This window comes from Cervus canadensis, chromosome 25, assembly GCF_019320065.1.
Source record: "Cervus canadensis isolate Bull #8, Minnesota chromosome 25, ASM1932006v1, whole genome shotgun sequence".
Classification (NCBI taxonomy): domain Eukaryota; kingdom Metazoa; phylum Chordata; class Mammalia; order Artiodactyla; family Cervidae; genus Cervus; species Cervus canadensis.
Window position 1 is genome coordinate 7,772,257 of NC_057410.1, and position 21,601 is coordinate 7,793,857.

Sequence of the window (21,601 nt, forward strand, 5' to 3'; positions counted from 1 at the left end):
CTCTGATGGAGAAGGATAAGAGGCTTATGGAATAATAAAACTGAACTATTACGTTTTTGTAAAGTTCAGCATATTGAAACGTGGTCTGGAAATATATCCATGATATTATTTAGTTAATTGTTACAGTCTCAACCAGAGTTCATGACACATTCTGATTTTAGTTAGGTCGGCTTATTTACATCAGCTCTTGAGAGCTTGTGCTTGAATGATTCTTCGTTTAGTGACACTAAAGTGCTGTTTCCAGTGTATCACCATTTTGAGTGGAGAAATATTTCTAGCATGAAACATTGTGATTCTTGAAGAGTTAAAGTAATGCACGCTGAACATGAAAATAGTTATTTCGTATACCTTATTCCCTATAGGATTTAAAATTTCAGTCTTGAGTTACTGCTTAATCTGTCCAACTACTCTTTATCCCTGGGCGGTTATGAGTGACACTGTGTGCCTGACTTAGCACCTTTGCCTGCTCACAGGCAATACCTCATTTGCCAGCAATTACGTCAGTCAACATTCTAGGAGATACCCCAGATAGTTCCTTTAAAGTTACACTTTGTCTTGTTTCAAAATTAAGCTCTGGTTCCCCTATAACTGGGCTTCCCTCGTGGCTCAGATGGTAAAGAATCTGCCTGCAATGCAGAAAACCTGAGTTCAGTCCCTGGGTTGGGAAGATCCCCTGGAGAAGGGAATGGTAACCCACTCCAGTATTCTTGCCTGGACAATTCTATGGCCGGAGGAGCCTGGCGGGTTACAGTCCATGGGATCGCAAAGAGTCGGACACGACTGAGCAACTGTTAGACTAGTTCTAACCGTTTTCCCTGTATCTACTATTGCTTTTCCTAATTTTCTCACAGTTTCTAGTGGCATGGAATTTTATCTAAAAGAATGTTGATTATTTTTCTTCTTGGAAATGAAGTCGATTGTGAGGATGATTCCATGTACTGATATTTAGTTGTGATTTTAACAAGTACAAAATGATGTCCCTTGACAGATAAAAAGGAAATGTGCAAAAATGCTATTAATATGATCCAGAAGTTTGCTTCAGACCATTAAGCCCAACCCAGCTTTTTCCATTAGGCATTTTGGAGGATGCTATTGCCGCTGTCTTCAGAGTTTACAAGAATTAAGAGAATGAATTATTATAAGAACGCATGAACATGAGCTTTTGGAAATTTAAAAGCACGTACACTGTGGGAGTATAGTTCACATCCAAAACTCACCAAGCGTAAGACACTAAAATCATATGCAACCCTCTTATTAAATATTTAATCTGGTTTTTCTCCTCTCTCAGCCTCACTCTGACTCAGCATAAGGTTACGGTTTCTTGACTGATCATCACAATAGATTTACTTTATAAAATAACTCCATGAGAGGCCAGAGGCCCTCTGAATTGGTCATTTAATACAACCACATGGATTATTTGATTGATTGCTCAGTGTACTCAATTATGATTGTTTTAATTATGCTCTTTCTTCTGCCCTCCTTTCCTTTCTGGGAGGTTCCAGGGAACAAGCCTGCAGTTCTCTAGGAATAGCGATCTGGCCAGGGTCCACCCAGTGTAGCACTTATCACAGAGCTCCGTATAGGAAGCTTTGGGCCCATCTACCTCCTCCATGAGACTGTGAACTCTGGAGGGCGGAAGCCATGCTTACTCAGCTCTGGGTCCCATTCATTCATCAAAAGTTTATCAAGCACCTAGTGTGCGAGGCACCAGAGCAGTCCCTAGGAATCCCTGCTTTCAAAAAAAAACAAAAAACCCTCTCCTTATGAAGAGAAATAGAAACATGAGGAGTGTAATAATAACAGGCGGCATCCGTTTAATGCTTACTGGATGCTGGGTTTTGTGTCGAGTGGTAATATGGACCATCACAGGGACTTCCCCGTCAGTCCAGTGGTTAAGACTGAACCTTTCAGTTCAGGGGGTACAGGTTTGATCCCTGATTGGAGAGCTAAGATCCCACATGCTTCTTGGCCAAAAAACCAAAACATAGAAGTGATATTGTAACAAAGACTTTAAAAATAGTCCACATCAAAAAAACTTTAATAAAATAAGAACCATCCGAATAAAACCCCGTGATGTAGAGACTATTGACATCTCTGTTTTGCCATTGAGGAAACTCAAAAAATTAACTTATGCACAGACAAGAGATTGAAAACGTGTTCAGTCTTATAGTTTGAACATTTAACCACTAAATCATACAGCATATAAGTGATGATGAATGAATGTATTATAAAGTCCCAGAGAAGGGAGGGTCTAGTCTCTTTATTTGAAGGACATGGTAAAGTTACAGTAAAGTCTTCACAGAGTAGTCACATGTAGGACAGTAACAGGCCAGAGAAGGAAGGGGAGTTCAGGCAGGGGGGACAGCATGGGAAAAGCAGAGATGTGAAAGCAGGACCTGGGAATGAGCAGTTCATGAACAGGTTGAAGGATGTGGTTTGAGATTTGTGGAAGGAAAGGTAGACTGGTTTGACAGGGGAAGTTATGAGTGATTTAAGAAATTGGAACGCCATCCTGAAAATATTATAGCAAGCATTTGATGGGTTTTAATCAGAGGAAGGACATAGTTAGATCTTTATCTTAAAAGGAAATTCTAATACCATACAGAAAAACAGATCAGTCAGAATAGATGGAATTGGTGGCTTCTCTTTCAAAAGAGATGATGCAGGTCTTAGATAAACCCCAGATTCTGACATGAGTGACCCTATTGTCCTGAAGCATTATAAGTTCATTATAACCCTTTTAGAAAGTACTCTTCCGATATGAATCGAGGGTCTTAATTTCACGTCTGGGAATTCATATTAAAGAAACAACATAAAATACAAGAATGCCTTCAGAATAGCTTTTATGATAGTAGTTCAGAGTGCTTAAAATATATTGGTGAAGTTAAATGAATAAGTAAGGAATTGAATGGTGGAAAATAGTGGAAATAATGGAAACCATAATAGAAAAATGGTTAAGATACCTTCACTGGCTAGTTATAAATCAAAAATAATGTTCAGAAAATTATATAAGCACATAGAAAAATATTTGATAACTGAAAAAAGGCAGAGTAAAATAGATACTTTATTACTGTAGAATGATTACAACTGAGACCTATGTTTAGATAAACAAACTTGAAGGAAATACACTGATCAAATTATAATGGTGGTGAAAGTAAAAATCACTCAGTCATGTCTTTGCGACCCCATGGACTGAAGCCCACCAGGCTTCTCCATCCATGGGATTCTCCAGGCAAGCATACTGGAGTGGGTTGCCATTCGCTTTTCCAGGGGATCTTCCCAGCTGAGGGATCAAACCCAGGTGTCCTATATTGCAGGCAGATTCTTTACCATCTGAGCCATTTTATCCTTTTGTTAACTATTTTTCCAATGTTCTTCAATATACTTAATTTGTTTTTATAATGGAAAAAGGTAGACACTTTGGGACTGTACCTTTTGGACTTAAGTTTGAGTGACAGTAAATAGGAAACAATTAAAAATTGACTTAGTATTCAAGTCAGGGTTTAGACATTGGAGACATTCAATAAATGTCAACTGAATGGAAGCTCTAATCAGTTTTCCATCCCCTTTGGTTAGAATCTTAGAATCCTATTGCAATGCATTAGAAGTTTTACCATCATCTGAACTTACGTAGGCCCACAGAATGGGGGAGAAAACTCTGCTTTTCCAACTTCATACCTGAAGCAGTTGGAGAGAACTCACCTTCCCTGTGCAAAAGTAATCACTCAGTCTCAAATGACATAGAAAAAGCTTTATTTCAAACATACATCATTTCATAAAGTTATTTTTTTCTCTTGTACAAAGGGAACATTGATTGCTTTCCTGAATACTCATATCATTTTTCTTACCTAGCAGCTCTTGGTCAAGGGTCTGTTCTCTCGGTTTTCAAATTTTTAATGAAATAGAATCCAGAGGTGTACTTAACCTATTGAATTTTGATGGATTTGATAACCCAGATACTTTCTAATTAAAGGACTTCAGTGCGTTAGTTGAGTAGGTCAGCATACTGTGTACCACAGCAGGTGTGTTTTGGTTTAAGATTGCTGCTTTTGAGGTCCAGAGTCATATTTAGAAGAAACACTCCCCTTTCTCTGTTACTGTAATAAATTGAAGACATGTTTAAAGTTGAGGGAGGGGACAACATGCAGTGATCTTTTCATTGTTGTTGTGTCACGAGAGAAAAGAATGGCAACCCACTCCAGTATTCTTGCTTGGAATATTCCACGGACAGAGGAGCCTGGCAGGCTACAGTCCATGAGTTCACAGAGTTGGACTCAACTGAGTGACTTTCACTTTTTTACATGCCATAAGAACAAGGACCAAGCCCCCAGCACTCAGACTCAGTCTTGATATTGTCCAGCCAAATGTCTGTGAACAAAAGGGTGTGCAAATTCATGTTTCACTCTGTAGTCACATGGTCTCGTGTTTCAGCACATAGCCCAATTCTTCAACCATCTCTGCAACAAAAGGAGTAGTGGTAGGGAGAAAATGGTTAATTTCGAGGTTACTGATTATATCATGGGGGGTTTAAATTGTCCTTCAAAGCAAACAAATAAGTGGAAACTTCGGTGATGTGTCGTGAGAGTAGCCAGGGGGTCTTCCTACCTGAAAATAATTCCCCACCAACTTTTCACAAAATTTAAGGTTCACGCTGGAGTCTGGCCCTTCGAGGGCCTCTTGCATGAGTCGTATATGACTTATCGCATTGGCTTATCCATTTCTTAATGGATGTTTGATTAATTCATCTGATACCAATAGTAATAGGACCCCCATGAAAATGGAACACAGGTAAGTTCAGTGAACACTAATGGCAAGGGTATATGGAGCTAAGAAGGGTTCAGGGGCTAGAGCACAGAGCTTGAGTCCCTTCCGAATCAGGGGTCACTTAGACGGATCTAAAGTCCAGGCCAAGGGGTGGAGTGGTTTTGGGGGACATCAAATTCATTTCAGCCAGGATCTGCCAAGCACTGTCTGCGTGGAAGTCAATGGAATAAGTATCCACAGAGACCAAAAGAAGGAAAAACACAACTTGGCCTTTTCACTCAAGGGAGTTAGCATTACAGTGTTTAGAAAAGAATTAAATAATTAAACATTTATGGGGTGTTTACTGTGTGATAGGTACCATTCTGAGTGCAATGTCTGTGTCATCTGACTGATGTTGTGATCAAGCCTATGACATAGATACAAGGACTGCATTCCTTTAATAGGTTTGGAAACTGAGGCACAAGGGAATTCAAAGCCTTTCAGATTTTGGTCCCAGCATTGACTCCAGAGTCCTTGCTTTTAAGCATTATTCTATACTGCCTCCCAGATAACTTTTAATTTCAGGGCCTCTGAGCAAAGGTAAACAAAAATGTGACAGTATGTGTGTAATGCCAGATTTCTTCTACCTTGTTACCTGAAATCTTGTAAAATATGAAATATGCAAAGAATCTTTTTTGCTTGCCCGAAGATACTTGACTTGGATACTTGGATGCTTGACTTCTGATCCTAAATTTTCTTGGCTTGGGGTTAATTGGACCTAAGGGATTTTTTCTGTTTTTGTTCTAAAGCCTTAGCCAAGAAATATTTTCTTTTCAGACTTGCTACCTGCAATGTAGGCAGTCAAGCAGAGTTACTTGGTGGCCTTTGATCCCATTAGAGAGTTCTGAATTGGTAGCTCAGATCCTTAAATGAAATACGATATTAAAATAACACCAAACTGAGGTCATAGGAGATTGCAGTGTAACGTATGCAGTCAGAATAGCTGGGATTTAGGGCAAATAAAATGAGTTTCAGTTGGCTTCATCTGCTCACTTTGTGCCTTGCCTTTCCCTCTCCAGTGATTGTTAACCCACCTCTTCACTTAGAGGAACACAGCAAAACACAAAATCTCTTAACTCCAGTGTAGGGATTTTAAAACTCTCAGAGTTTGATAAACAGCAGCATCCTTATCACTCCAGGAAAACCCGAGACAAATGCTCCTACTGAACTGGAATTTCTCAGAGTTCAACGTCTGCCCTCATGTCATCTTCCCGTGTCGTGAACATTTTATGTTCATGAATTTTTGCTTCATCACATTTGGCCTTTCTTAAGGGAGGCCTATCCCAATGACCTTGTGTTTGCAGATGGACGGTGTTTCCTCTAGGCCCTATTATTTTATTAAGGGTGGTCTGCGAGTCCTTTTCTGCCTTCTTAGGAGTGACCAGCCTTCAGCAAAGGCAGTAACTACTTCAGCAGTTACACAAACAGTATTTCAACGTACAGATTCTTTTAGCAAGTGTTGACTGGAAACTTTCTGTGTGCTGAAGCAGAACCTGGCCTAGGGTCTCCTTAAATTCCATACCCTCATCTCCTCACTTGCCTCACCTAGTTCTGGCCTTGAGTCCACGCAGTGTAAAGGACACCAGGATCACAGAACTGCTAAAGATATGGCCTTTTATCCTATCTGGCAGTCTGTTGGAGACACATCAATCAACCATGGACATTGTTGTTATTATCTCAAACCGTAGATTAAACCACGCTACACATTTTTTTTTTCATTCTCTGTAGCTGACTAAAGGAGCTCAAAACAAAAAAAAGTAATTTGGATATATGATTTCCTTTAAAGTAGCTTACAGATTTTCCTGAAAAAAAAAAATCAAAATACTTCTCTGTGAAACCCTCGGAATTAACCTAGGGAAAAATATCTTTAATGCTGTCATTGACCAACTGAGTGAAAGAGTAAAACTCTCTTTTTTGTCTTAATGAAAAGATAACAATAATAAATGCAGAGGCAAAACATATGTGGATCATAAGTGGCCTTACCAATTCACTACTTTGGAAGTGTTTTCTTAAAATTGTCGTCAGTCAAAGGGAAAGACGGGTATCATATGTTATCACTTATATGCAGAACCTTTAAAAAGGGTATAAATGAACTTAATTATAAAACAAAAACAGACTCGAAGACATAGAAAACAATTGTATGGTTACCGAAGGGGAAAGCGGTCGGGAGGGATAAATTAGAAGTTTGGGACTAGCAGACACAAACTACTACATATAAAATAAACAGAAAGGTCCTATAGCACAGGGAAGTATATTCAATATCTTGTAATAAACTGTAATGGAAAAGAATCTGAAAATTAAAAGACACTTACTCCTTGGAAGGAAAGTTATGACCAACCTAGACAGCATATTAAAAAGCAGAGACATTACTTTGTCAACAAAGATCCGTCTAGTCAAGGCTATGGTTTTTCCAGTGGTCATGTATGAATGTGAGAGTTGGACCATAGAGAAAGCTGAGTGCCAAAGAGTTGATGCTTTTGAACTGTGGTGTTGGAGAAGACTCTTGAGAGTCCCTTGGACTGCAAGGAGATCCAACCAGTCCATCCTAAAGGAGATCAGTCCTGGGTGTTCACTGGAAGGACTGATGCTGAAGCTGAAACTCCAATACTTTGGCCACCTGATGCTAAGAACTGACTCATTTGAAAAGACCTTGATGCTGGGAAAGATTGAGGGCAGGAGAAGGGGATGATAGAGGATGAGATGGTTGGATGGCATCACTGACTCAATGGACATAGATTTGGGTGAACTCCGGGAGTTGGTGATGGACAGAGAAGCCTGGCGTGCTTCGGTTCATGGGGTCGCTAAGAGTCAGACACGACTGAGTGACTGAACTGAACTGAACTGATTATATACATGTGTAACTGAATCATTTTGCTATATACCAGAAACTAACACAACATTGTTAATCAACTGTGCTTCAGTTAAAAAGAAAATTCGTAGTCAGTCAAATATTTATTTTGGAAAGGGAGAGTTAATTTCCCTTTTGGCTTCTGACTTAGATTTTTAGAATTCATGCTGCATAATTCCCTTGTGATGATACTGAGATGGGAAACTAGGAGCTAGAAATCATCTTTTAATGACTTTAAGTTCTGCCACTCAAGTTCTGAGCAAGCCCGGTGCTTCACCTTACTTACTTTTTCCCTTCTTTCTTAATAAAGTCTGATTTGGATGGTGGGAGAGCCACTCACCCTGTCCACGTATTTGCTTCTGTCCAACCTACGGTGATCTTGGGTGCACACATTGAGTATCTAGAAAGGGCCATTTAGTCGAAGATATTTATTATATCAGGGCCATGCTGGCCTTCCATTGTGTTACACACATTCTTCTATTTTCAGTCTGAGCTTTTTAAGATGTAAATCATCAAGAAACAAGTTTCTGTAACATTTTTTAATATTCTGAATTTCTTCTTATTACAGAGCAAAGAGATTGCATTCCAGCTTCATGAGGATTTGATGAAGGTTCTCAATGAGCTCTATACGGTAAGCACATTATCTTTCTTTAGGAAAAATCTTTGGTTTAGAATTCTGGTTTGCGGAAACGCTTCTCTTATTAGAACGCATTCCAAGTAGAGCGTTGATGAATGCTTTTCTGGTTGAAATGTGGAACCTACTGACAGATGTGCACTTCGATATTCTTTTTCTGCTGTCTGCCGATTTGAAGAGACTGTATTCAAGTAAATACACATATGCAGTCAGAACACTTCAAGAAATGGGACTATAGTTGTCCGCAAAAGGATGTTTTTATTTTTTTATTTTTTTTCTCTTTTTTATTTTTTCATTTATTTTTATTAGTTGGAGGCTAATTACTTTACAGTATTGTAGTGGTTTTGGCCATACATTGACATGAATCAGCCATGGGTGTACAAGTGTTCCCCATCCTGAACCCCCCTCCCACCTCCCTCCCCATCCCATTCCCTCTGGGTCACCCCGGGCACCAGCCCCGAGCACTTGTCTCAAGTGTGAAACAGATCGCCAGTCCAGGTTGGATGCATGAAACAAAGGTATGTTTTTAAATGGTTGGATTATGTGTGTGATCTGTTTGTTTATTCTACTCCAGAATATATGGAGGGGGGTGGTAATCTCTTTTTCCTTCTTGGCAATCATTTGCTTTTCTAAATGTAAATTTTATTCAACTTAATGCATATAAGCAGAAGAAATTAAATGATTAAATATTTAAAAAAAACAAAATCAATGATTAGTCATATGCCTATGTAAATTTTGTTTTACACTCAGTGATCGTATTATTAAAAACAGATTTCTTTTGAAGGAACTTGATGAGTTTTTATTTTATAAGAGAACAGCATATTGAGAATTGAGTAATATTAATTTGTTCTGACTAAAGATATTTGTGTTTTCATTACAAAAGATAATTTGAATTTTCCTTTATAGGCAAATTAAACCTGAGACTTATTATTAAAATATGTTTCTTGATTTACTATTTTATTTGTTCCTAAAAAGCGTGTAAAATGCAGTTTTGTGTTTTTAAATTGCATTTAATGCTCCATTGATACTTGCTAATTAAAAGAACCTGTAGTTTTAAAGTTTAAAAGGGGTGATATTTTTCTAAAATTCACATTCCAATTTTTCTGTGTGTGTGATAAATTTGTTTTTATGCAGCATATTTGCTACACCTGTGCTTTTAATTAAATTTACAGTTTCTAATTGCTGCTTTCTTTAGAAACTTAACTTCACATGCAAAAACCTCATGTTATAAGGTCATACTCATATAGAAAATACCTAATGAGGTTGAGTTTTTGATGATAAAAGTCATTTGTTAATTTCAGATAACCAAAGGTATCAAGCATTTCTAGAAATCCTGGACATAGAATTTAAAAGTTAAATGAACATTGTACCTCTGAGACTTGCAAAGAAGAAATTCTGTCTTCTTGCATTGAACTGTTTTCAGATGAGGGCTTTGTGGCACTTTTCTTGTGGTTTCCTTTGCTTGCTCATTGTTTTACCTAGAAATATAAGTCAGTTTCTAAAACTTTAAAAAATCTAATGGTTGTCATGGCATCATAAACAACAACCCGTTGTTTATGGTCTGAAACTAGCAGTGCTCGTCAAAGCAACAGTGGCAAAGATACGCTTGATTTTTGAATATTAGAAAAGTCAGTAGAATGTCATGAAAATTTTACCTCAATGGGGATGTGTCTAGAGAAATTTCTCCTGGGCTCAGCCTACCAAGTGCAATTAGACATTTAGGAGACTGTAGTTGAATTAAGTAAGTTGATACTTCCTCAAACCTCTGATCAGGATCAGTCTGAAAGCCTGAAGAAGCCAGGTTCTAGAAAAGGCCACAAGAGCTTCATTTAAATAACCCTGGCAGTCATTTGATCTTCAAATCAGTTGAGGAATCAAGGCACAGAGGAGACAGGCAATGAGGTTTTCATTAGGTGGTCTGTAGATCACTGAGCTCTTGTAAGAAACTTTTACTTTAACCAAACCAGAGAGCATGCACATTTGTGGTCAGAGGTCATGTTCCTTTGGGAAAAACTTATTACACACACACACACTTTTTACTCTAAAAAATGATTGTTTTGTCTCTCTTGTAGTTTAAGTTCAGATAGATAAATTATGTCTTGTTCAAATGAAAGCTATCCATTTCTCATATTCAGTTTACATTCAGAAAGGAAGAAAAGGTGAAGAGTATTTGACCAGAGGGCCAGAGATTAGGGGAATGTGGTTTAGGTTCTTTGTTCAACCACTGACTGGTCACAAATAAATTACCCTCTGAGTTGCATCATGCATAGAATTTTTTTATAATTTTTTTGATCGATTGATTTTATAATTGGCTGTGCTGGGTCTTTATTGCTGTGGGCTTTTTTCTAGTTCCTGTTTACCAACAAAGGTCCGTCTAGTCAAGGCTATGGTTTTTCCAGTGGTCATGTATGAATGTGAGAGTTGGACTGTGAAGAAAGCTGAACGCTGAAAAATTGGTGCTTTTGAACTGTGGTGTTGGAGAAGACTCTTGAGAGTCCCTTGGACTGCAAGGAGATCCAACCAGTCCATCCTAAAGGAGATCAGTCCTGGGTGTTCACTGGAAGGACTGATGCTGAAGCTGAAACTCCAATACTTTGGCCACCTGATGCTAAGAACTGACTCATTTGAAAAGACCTTGATGCTGGGAAAGATTGAGGTCAGGAGAAGGGGATGATAGAGGATGAGATGGTTGGATGGCATCACCGACTCGATGAACATGAGTTTGAGTAAACTCCGGGAGTTGGTGATGGACAGGGAGGCCTAGAGTGCTGCGATTCATGGGGTCTCAAAGAGTCGTACACAACTGAGCGGCTGAACTGAACTGAAGAGTAGAGGCTACTCTCTAGCTGCAGCGTGAGGACTTCCCACTGCCGTGACTTCCCTTGTTGCAGAGCACGGACTTCAGGGCCCTCAGGCTTCAGCAGCTGTGGCTCCTGGGCTCTAGAGCACGGGGTCAATGGTTGTGGCACACAGGTTTAGTTGCTCCTCGATATGTGGGATCTTCCTGGACTAGGGATCGAACCTGTGTCTCCTGCACTGGCAGGCGGATTTTTCTCCACTGAGCCGCACACATAGAATCTTGTACAACTGATGATGTAATAATGATTGTTCAAGTAACTTGTATAAAATATGTAGCCTCAGGGAAATGAGAATGCTATTAATTGCCTTTTCAAATGAATTCCCTCCTCCCTTTCTCTTAACCCTGACTCCTTAGAAGTTGAAGGTGAACTCCTTTTTTGAGAGGTGCATTAACTGCCTTAAACTAGTGGGGTGCTTTATATTACACCACAGTCAGCCTTAGCAGTGGGCAGTAACCTCATGTGTGGGCTTCCCTGCCCAAAAGTAATTCTCACATCGGTCTGTTAATAATTCCAAATATTCTATCAGAAACTATTGTCTTAAATAAGATACAAATGCCCAAGACAAATAGAAAAAAATGCCGTATAATCATTTTACATTTTAATTGAAATCGGTTTTATCAGATACTTTGAGAACAGATTATATCCATCTGGCATGAAGGCCTGGACTTCTGAGCAGGGGAGAGAAGATGGTGGCATCCAAGTGCTGTCTGGAAGGAGAGGAAAGGCTGTGAAGACATGAATCCCCTTTTCTATAATTTTGCCTCATCCCTGCCTTTGTTTATAGAAATGGGACCTCAAAATGGTTTTGGGCCAGCCACAGTAGTTAGGATTAGTTGGACCTTTAACAGGTACTCTATCATGCCAGGGAATTATGATATAAACAAGATAGACATTTATTATCTCTGTCACATAGAAGAATTTCAGAGATTGGCAGCCCACGACTGGTATGGAGGTTACATATAGCCATAGAAGAATCTGGCTCCTCCTAATACACTGTTCAGAGAAAACTATCTGTATCTTTGTCCTTATATTTCAAGGTAGTTGCTAAAGCTCCAGCCATTATACCTGCATTCCTGAAGTGGAGAAAGGAGACTCCAATAGAAAGGAGAAAGGAAAGAAGGGCAGGCCCTCTGTCTCTTACAAAGACTTAATGAAGGTTCTGTATCACACTTTCACTTACATCTCATTGGCCAGAACTTTCAGTTTCAATTTCAGTTCAGTCGCTCAGTCATGTCTGACTCTTGGCGATCCCATGGACTGCAGCACGCTAGGCCTCCTTGTCCATCACCAACTCCACTTAAACCCATGTCCATTGAGTCGGTGATGCCATCCAACCATCTCATCCTCTGTCGTCCTCTTCTCCTCCTGCTTTCAGTCTTTTCCAGCATCAGGGTCTTTTTCAAATGAGTCAGTTCTTCGCATCAGGTGGCCAAAGTATTGGAGTTTCAGCTTCAGCATCAGTCCTTCCAATGAATATTCAGGACTGATCTCCTTTAGGATGGACTGATTGGATCTCCTTGCTGTCCAAGGGAATCTCAACAGACTTCTCCAGCACCACAGTTCAAAAGCATCAATTCTTTGGTGCTCAGCTTTCTTTATGGTCCAACTCTCACATCCGTACATGCCTACTGGAAAAACCATAGCCTTGACTAGATGGACCTTTGTTGGGAAAGCAATGTCTCTGCTTTTTAATATGCTGTCTAGGCTGGTCATAACTTTCCTTCCAAGGAGTAAGCGTCTTTTAATTTCATGGCTTCAGTCACCATCTGCAGTGATTTTGGAGCCCAAAAAATAAGTCTGCCACTGTTTCCCCTGTTTCCCCATCTATTTGCAATGAAGTGATGGCACTGGATGCCATGGTCTTAGTTTTCTGAATGTTGAGCTTTAAGCCAACTTTTCCACTCTCCTCTTTCACTTTCATCAAGAGGCCCTTTAATTCTTCACTTTCTCCCACAAGGGTGGTGTCATCTGCCTATCTGAGGTTATTGATATTTCTACCAGCAATCTTGATTCCAGCTTGTGCTTCATCCAGCCCAGCATTTCTCATGATGTACTCTGCTTATAAGTTAAATAAGCAGGGTGACAATATACAGCCTTGACATACTCCTTTCCCAATTTGGAGCCAGTCTGTTGTTCCATGTCCAGTTCTAACTGTTGGTTCCTGACCTGCATACAGGTTTCTCAGGAGGCAGGTCAGGTGGTCTGGTGTTCTCATCTCTTTCAGAATTTTCCACAGTTTATTGTGATCCAGACAGTCAAAGGCTTTGGCATAGTCAATAAAGCAGAAGTAGATGTTTTTCTGTAACTCTCTTGCTTTTTCGATGATCCAGTGGATGTTGGCAATTTGCTGTCTGGTTCCTCTACCTTTTCTAAATCCAGCTTGAACATCTGGAAGTTCACGGTTCATGTACTGTTGAAGCCTGACTTGGAGAATTTGGAGCATTACTTTGCAAGCATGTGAGATTAGTGCAATTGTGTGGGAGTTTGAGCATTCTTTGGCATTGCCTTTCTTTGGGATTGGAATGAAGACTAACCTTTTCCAGTCCTGTGGCCACTACTGAGTTTTCCAAATTTGCTGGCATATTGAGTGCAGTGCTTTCACAGCATCATCTTTTAGGATTTGAAATAGCTCACCTGGAATTCCATCACCTCCAATTAGGTTTGTTCATAGTGATGCTTTAAGGCCCACTTGACTTTGCGTTCCAGGATGTCTGGCTCTAGGTGAGTGATCATACCATCGTGATTATCTGGGTTGTGAAGTTCTCTTTTGTATAGTTCTTCTGTGTATTCTTGGCACCTCTTCTTAATATCTTCTGCTTCTGTTAGGTCCATACCATTTCTGTCCTTTATTGAGCCCATCTTTTCATGAGAAGTTCCCTTGGTATCTCGAATTTTCTTGAAGAGATCTGTAATCTTTTTCATTCTATTGTTTTCCTCTATTTCTTTGCATTGATCAGTGAGGAAACTTTAGAAACACAGTTTCACCCAGCTGCAGGGAAGTCTCGGCATATAGGCTGACTCGTTGGCAGCCAGTTAAAAGTTAGGGATTTTGTTAATTTGAGAGAGAAGAGGAGATATTTTTAGGTAACTAGTCATGCTTTCAAAGTAGCTAACATTTACTGTATGCTTATTTTATATGGTTAGTTATTGTCTAAGCACACTACTGGCATTATTTTAGGTGATCCTCATAGTGTCTCTGTGGTGCAGTTACTGTCATTATCTCCTTTTCACAGATGAGGAAACTAGGGCTCAGAGAGGCTTGCCAGGTTGCACCGTGAATAGTAGAGTGGGGTCTCAAGTTCAGCTCTGGTGCCAGAGCCTCTGTTGCCATAGTTTGGGGAAGCCTTTCTCTAACATCTCTAAATGTTAATAGCTGCCTAACAACACAAAGCACTTAAGCCGTTTCTCACCTGTATAGTTTTTAAAGTCAGTGGCACTAGTTGTAAAGAACCTGCCTGCCAATGCAGGAGATGATCGCAGGGTCTGTAAGCTTCCCCAGAGAAGGCCATGGCAACCCGCTGCAGTATTCTCACCTGGAGAATCCCCGTGGACAGAGGAGCCTGGCAGGCTACAGTCCACGGGGTCCCAAAGAGTCGGACGTGACTGAAGGTCTTAGCACGGCACGGGCATTAATGTTGCTTTACTAAAAACATAAGTGAAAAATTGAACATGTGCCTCAGTAACAACCTGTACTTGTTAGAAATGTTCATTTGTGATCAAACAGAAAGAAAAAGGAAAAACAAAAACAACAAATAAACTAAAAAATTAAAATTAAAAAAACAAGGTCTAACAGATGGGACTCATTCAGCTAAAAAATGAGTGAATCAGTATCCTCAGATTCCCTTTCTAATTTACCAACCAACTTACTTTTGGGCTTAACATGTGAAAGAGAACTCAAGTGGGGATAAGAAAGCAAGGACAGTGCTCTGCTTTAAGGAAACAGAATGCACTAGACTGGCAGTGCACTTGTACTTGAATCTCAGCTCAGTTAACCGATCTGAACATCTGTGTTAGTCTAGAAGAAACAGAACCAATAGGAGATTATATTTATATGAGAGAGAAATTGATTATAAGGAATTGATTCATGCAGTGTGGAGGCAAAAAGTCCCAAAATCAGCAGGCAGCAAGCTGGAGAGCCAGGATATTGTTCCAGTTCGAGTCCAAAGGCCTGAGAACCAGGAGAGCTGATGGTGTAAGTTCCAGCCCAAGTTCAGTTCCAAAGCAGGAGCAGATCATGTCTCACCTCGAAGACAGGCAGAGGGCAAATTCTCTCTTATTCAGTCTGTTCAGGCCCTCCTTGGACTGGATGAGGCTCACCCACACTATTAGGAAAGCTAGTTTATTTCTTCCACAGTTTTTGAATGACTCCCACCGAGCCAGCTAATTGTAGATGTACTGAAGATAGGCTGTTGTTCAGTCCCTAAGTTGTGCCCGACTCTGCAATCCCGTGGACCGGAGCACGCCAGGCTCCCCTGTCCTTCACTCTCTCCCGGAGTTTGCTCAAGTTCATGTCCGTTGAGTCGGTGATGCTATCTAGCATCTCATCCTCTGGCAATATGGATGTAAATAAAAACAGACCATGTTTCTTCCTGGCAAGGCATTTATATTCTAGGAAGGAGAAGCAGACGGTAAACAAATATACAGTATGGCATGTGTAACTGCTAGGAGAAAAAATAAAGCTGCGTTAATACAGATGAAGCATTGAGAATAGCACATGGCACATGGCAAATGCTTAATAAATGTAAGTAGTTAGTGTCATCCTCACCATCATTATCATCTTCCTCATCATTGGTGAAATGTGGATGGCAACAGCTTCTTGTCTGCCTCTCAGAGTAAAGGTGGAGATCAGTGGTAATGTTTAACAGTAATTATAGATGGTATAACTATGCATTTACACATGGACTTTCCTGGTGACTCAACGGTAAAGAAACTGCCTGCCAATACAGGAGACATGGGTTTGATCCCTGGGTTGGGAAGATTCCCTGGGGAAGGAAATGACAGCCCACTCAATATTCTTGCCTGGGAAATCCCATGGACTGAGGAGCCTGGCATGCTACATGGGGCTCACAAAAGAGTAGGACACAACTTAGTGACTAAACAGCAATACGTATATATACACACATGCATATAATTTTTCTTTATAAAGAGTATATATTTTGTACATAAAGAAAAAGGAAGGTAACTTCCTATAAGAAAACCAAATCAATAGTAAATATGAGCAGGACTATGACTGGGTTAATGGAGAAGCGAAAAGGCAAAAATAGAAAAATGGTGACACAAAAGCTTAAAAGATTGTTGGTGGGAATGCAAACTAGTGCAGCCGCGATGGAGGACAGTGTGGGGAGTCCTTAAAAACTGGAGATAGAACTGCCATATGACCCAGCAATCCCACTCCTGGGCATACACACCGAGGAAACCAGATCTGAAAGAGACATGTGCACCCCAATGTTCATCACAGCACTGTTTATACTAGCCAGGACATGGAAGCAACCTAGATGCCCATCAGCAGACGAATGGGTAAGGAAGCTGTGGTACATATACACCATGGAATATTACTCAGCCATTAAAAAGAATTCATTTGAATCAGTTCTAATGAGATGGATGAAACTGGAGCCCATTATACAGAGTGAAGTAAGCCAGAAAGATAAAGACCAATACAGTATACTAACGCATATATATGGAATTTAGAAAGATGGTAACGATAATCCTATATGCAAGACAGAAAAAGAGACACAGATGTACAGAACAGACTTTTGGACTCTGTGGAAGAAGGTGAGGGTAGGATGATCTGAGAGAACAGCATTGAAACAAGTATACTATCAAGGGTGAAACAGATCGCCAGCCCAGGTTGGATGCATGAGACAAGTGCTCGGGGCTGGTGCACTGGGATGACCCAGAGGGATGGGGAGGGAGGTGGGAGGGGGGTTCAGGATGGGGAACACATGTAAATCCATGGCTGATTCATGTCAATGTATGGCAAAAACCACTACAATATTGTAAAGTAATTAGCCTCCAACGAATAAAAATAATTGGGGAAAAAAAGAGATGAAAGGGTAAACAAATTTTACCACAGTCATATAATGAATTACTGCTCACCAAAAATGTTGAATAAAGTATTGATAAATCAGCCATGTGGATGATTTCAAAATAAATACGCTAAGCAAAAGAAATATAAACAAAATATAAATAAATCTAAACAAAATATGCTAAGCAAAAATAGATCTAACCAAAAAAATTATACATACTATGCCATTCTCATTTGTCTAAAGTTCTAGGAAATGTGACTGTATTCCATTTGTTCAATACAAACTAACATACAGAGGCAGAGAGCAGAAAGTGTTTGCAGTGATGGAGCAAGGGCTAGCATGGGTGGGAGGGAAGAAATGCAAAGGGTCCCAAAAAGTTTTTGGACATGATGGGTATGTGATGGTGTCACCAGTATATACATGTCAAAACTTAGATTTAAGACATGTGCATTTTATTGTATGTCAATTATTCCCATAATGCTGTTAAAAATAATAAAACCCAGGACCATCAATCAAAAAAAAAAAAAGCTTAAAAGAAATATTGAAAACAAAATTTGCCTTCAACAGTGTGGTAAAGGGCTTGTCATAAAATGGTGATTTGAAGTGTTTCACATGTCCCCTCATACCAAAATCTCAAAAGGTTATAGTATATTTTAGGAGAAAAACAATCATTTGTCCTGTGTTAATATTTCTTTATTTTGCCTAGGTTTTGCAGCATTTTACTCGTTGTTTTAAAAAAAACAAGGAACTTACCATCTTCAATAAGCAAATTCTAATAGAGATTAACACAGATGTCACGATAAATCCGTAAAAAATTGTTAATTATGTGTAATTGATGATCACTCTCTCCATACATCAGTGACATACATAGCCAGAGTCAAGAGATGATCCATCCTCAAGCTCTATTAAATTAGGAGGAAAGAACTGAGAAAATGAAGATTTATCCAACTCTGACTATAAAGCACATGCAGGATCCCATTCATTTCTCACAGCAGCCCAGTGAGGCAGGTATTTGGAATCCCAAGGTTACTAATGGGAACCGCGGCTCCACATAATTAGCTCAGGTTCACATAGTAAACGAATGCTCCAAAATCTCAGCCCAGTTCTGTCCTCAAGGTCCATTAACTCCCCACTGGACAGCTGCCTTAGGGAAGGATGTGCAGGGCAAGTGGAGAGAGAAAGGGTGGAACCTGATCTCATGGGTGAAACTCAGAGCTGGAACTCTCACCGTGTACCCTCTGATTGCTGCTTGTAAAACCTTGATATATGTATGGTGTTCAGTCGTGTCTGACTCTTTGAGGCCCTATGGACTGTAGCTTGCCAGGCTTCTCTGTCCATGGGTTTTTCCAGAAAAGAATACTGGAGTGGATTGCTATTTCCTTCTCCAGGGGATCTTTCCAACTCAGGGATTGAATGCGTGTCTCTTTTATGTCTACTGCATTGGTAGGAGAATTCTTTATCACTGAGCCACTTGGGAAGCCCTTGAGAACTTGATAAGTGTTAGTGTCTGACTCTTTGAGACTCTATGGACTGTGACCTGCCAGGCTCCTCTGCCCATGGAATCCTCCAGGCAAGAATACTGAACTGGGTCGCCATTCCCTCTCCCAGGGTCTTTCCAACCGAAGGATTGAACGTGGGTTCTGTGCATTGCAGACAAATTCTTTACCATCTGAGCCACCAGGAGTAGAACTTTCCAGATTGTTGATGCTGGTTACAAAAGTGGCAAACCCAAACTGCTTTGCACCGTCAGCTTTAATATCATGTGTTCATTTGCGGGGTGGGTGCCTTTTTACAACATAGCTTTTCCTATAGCTTCAGTGTTGTGTGTGTCAACACTACCTGTTTAACTGTGTGTTCACACACAGTGATTGGTGCTAAGTAACCATTACTGGATAGTCCACACACCTTTGTTTTCTTCCTTTGGAGCCCTAACTCTCATTTGCCTGACAAATGTAAATAGAGAATAGAAGCTGTCCAGGTACAAACACAAGTATGCTGAACCTCCTGTACTGGAGTTATTTGGAAAATAAGGCCCCTGAATGTACACAGATATCCTTGCTGGCTTGTACACATCTTTGTTGTTCAGGCGCTCAGTCGTGTCTGATCATTGCGACCCCATGGACTGCAGCATGCCAGGCTTCCCTGTCCATCACCAGCTCCCAGGGCTTCCTCAAATTCCTGTCCGCTGAGTCGGTGATGATGTCTAATCGTCTCATCCTCTGGCCCTCTTCTCCTCCCGCCCTTCAATCTTTCCCAGCACCAGGGTCTTTTCCAATGAGTTGGCTCTTTGCATCAGGTCGTTGAACCGCCTTAAAATGTTAAAATAAGAAACTAATTATTTTTTAAAGGAGATGCGAAGGAAGACACTGTTTATTATTTCAAGCCCTTTCTTGAAAACTCCGCCTCAAGAACTGCTGGTTCCCTGAGCCGCGCATGAACCAGGAGTTAATGCATTCTTCTAGAGTGAAGAAATGTGCCCCAGGCAAGGTTGAAAAGTCATTTCGAAAGAGATCCTTGGGAAGATTTTTCTCTGTGCCTCAAAGAGGGTTTTTTTGTTGTGTTTTTTTTTTTTTTTTTTTTGGCACAGTATTTATTTTAGCTCAAGGGCCTTTAAAGTATTTGAAATATATATTTCTGTAGTGAAAATGAAAATTCATTCCTTTGAGAGGGACTACAAAGAAGTCTAGGTCTCAGCACAAAACACAGACCAAAGAAAAATCCAATGTACAGGACACGTACAGGGTCCCCCAAATGAGAATCTCTCTGCAATACCACAGTCTCCGTGATGCCACCTGGAAAACTTTTTTTTTAGAAGCAGTCTATTTCGAGATCTTGGGCTGACAAAGTGTTCCATATATCTTTCCCCTGACTTTATTACTAGACACTTAGATGGAAAGAAAGAGAGGTGTTGGGATCACATGACACCCTGCCAACTTCCGAATTCTAATCTTGGCCTTGACACAGACAGGCTTTAGAGACCAGGTTCAGTGGTTGAACCTGTATTCATTTTCCTGCCAATTCAATTGCACTTAGTAAAGCTTCCATTGGAAGACTCTCTAAGGATACCTGTTTTTTTTTTTTAATTTTTAAAAAAATTTTTAATGAAATATTGTTGATTTATAATGTCTTTGTTTCAGGTATACAACAAAGAGATTCAGATATATATTATATACTGAATATAGTTCCCTGTGCTGTCCAGTGGGATCCCTGTTGGTTATCTGTTTTATATATAGTAATGTGTATATGTTCATCGAAACTCCTAATTTATCCCTGCCCCCCTCCACCACCCTGGATGTCTGTTTGATAAGAACTTTATATGTAAATATATTGTAGGATACCCTGCTAATTACTGAGGTGAAATACTCGCTACTTCTGGTTGGAATTATTTTCTCTGAGATTTGAGATTAGTTATGGTTGGTTGTTATGAACTACAAATACAACTGTTTTAAAAAGTGAGCAATATGAACCAGAAACAGTTATTCGGCTTAGAAATGGAAACGAAAGTGTTAGAAAGTATAGTTTAGTAAAAACAAAACATTCCTAAAGAATGTTTCTTATCAAGAATCTTCATCAAAGAGTACTTTATCCCAACTATTACATTCTGAAATATAGTAGTATGACTTTAAAATGATTAGAATGCTTTCATAACAGACATCCTAATCAGAATGTTTCATTTTTATTGGGTAATTAAGGTACTTAACTTTGTTTATCATTTTTCATCAAAACAAAATGTTTAATACTTGCATGTAGAGTAAATCATAGGTATTTTCCTTAGATTTATTGTCTCAAAATGGATTAGAAATATTGGCCAGTAGAAATGTAGAAGCCATGTGAAGGGAGTGAAAATCTAAATCTGTTGAACTGAGTAAACTGTTTCAGTGTATCTTAACTCACGTGATTATCTGATAGAATTTTAGCACTGAATGGGCCTTTAGAAATAATCAAATTAACCCCATTTAGTGAGAATAGCACAGAGAGTCAAATTAAGTAATTTGAGTCCCAGGTTGGAACTATAACACAGGTTTTATTCTAATTCAGATTAGCAACTAGGTCCTACTATGTATGTGCTGCTGTGGTGGGAACTTTACCAGTCCAAGAGGCCTGAAGTCTGGCAAATTAAAACTAAGCAATGACTAAATAGTAACAGCTAACCTTTGTCAGGTAATATTTTGAGCACTTTTTATACTCAGCCTCTTAATTCCTTCCCCCAGTCCTATGGAGTAGTGAGGCACAGAAAGTTTAAGTATACTTTGCCCAAGGTCACACAGGTAAGAAGTCTCAGACCAAGCTGGGTCAAAAGGCTCAGCTTGCACACTGGACTCCCTTTTTAATGGTGATTGTAACTTAAGGCAGACCGTTACATACCAACAGAAAGGTTCAGGCAGAGGGCTTTGGAGATCCAAAGAAACAGGTCTGCACCGAGGATTAA

General features: G+C 39.8%; 1 protein-coding gene across 2 annotated transcripts in view; it reads left to right on the forward strand.

The window, feature by feature from the left end:
- Positions 1-21,601, forward strand: part of SRGAP1 (SLIT-ROBO Rho GTPase activating protein 1) — a 316,119-nt gene that overhangs the window by 166,342 nt on the left and 128,176 nt on the right. For both annotated transcript variants that reach the window (XM_043447019.1, XM_043447018.1), the window contains exon 4: positions 8,220-8,282. In XM_043447019.1, coding sequence (XP_043302954.1) covers positions 8,220-8,282 — 63 coding nt within the window. The remainder of the gene's footprint in view (positions 1-8,219; positions 8,283-21,601) is intronic.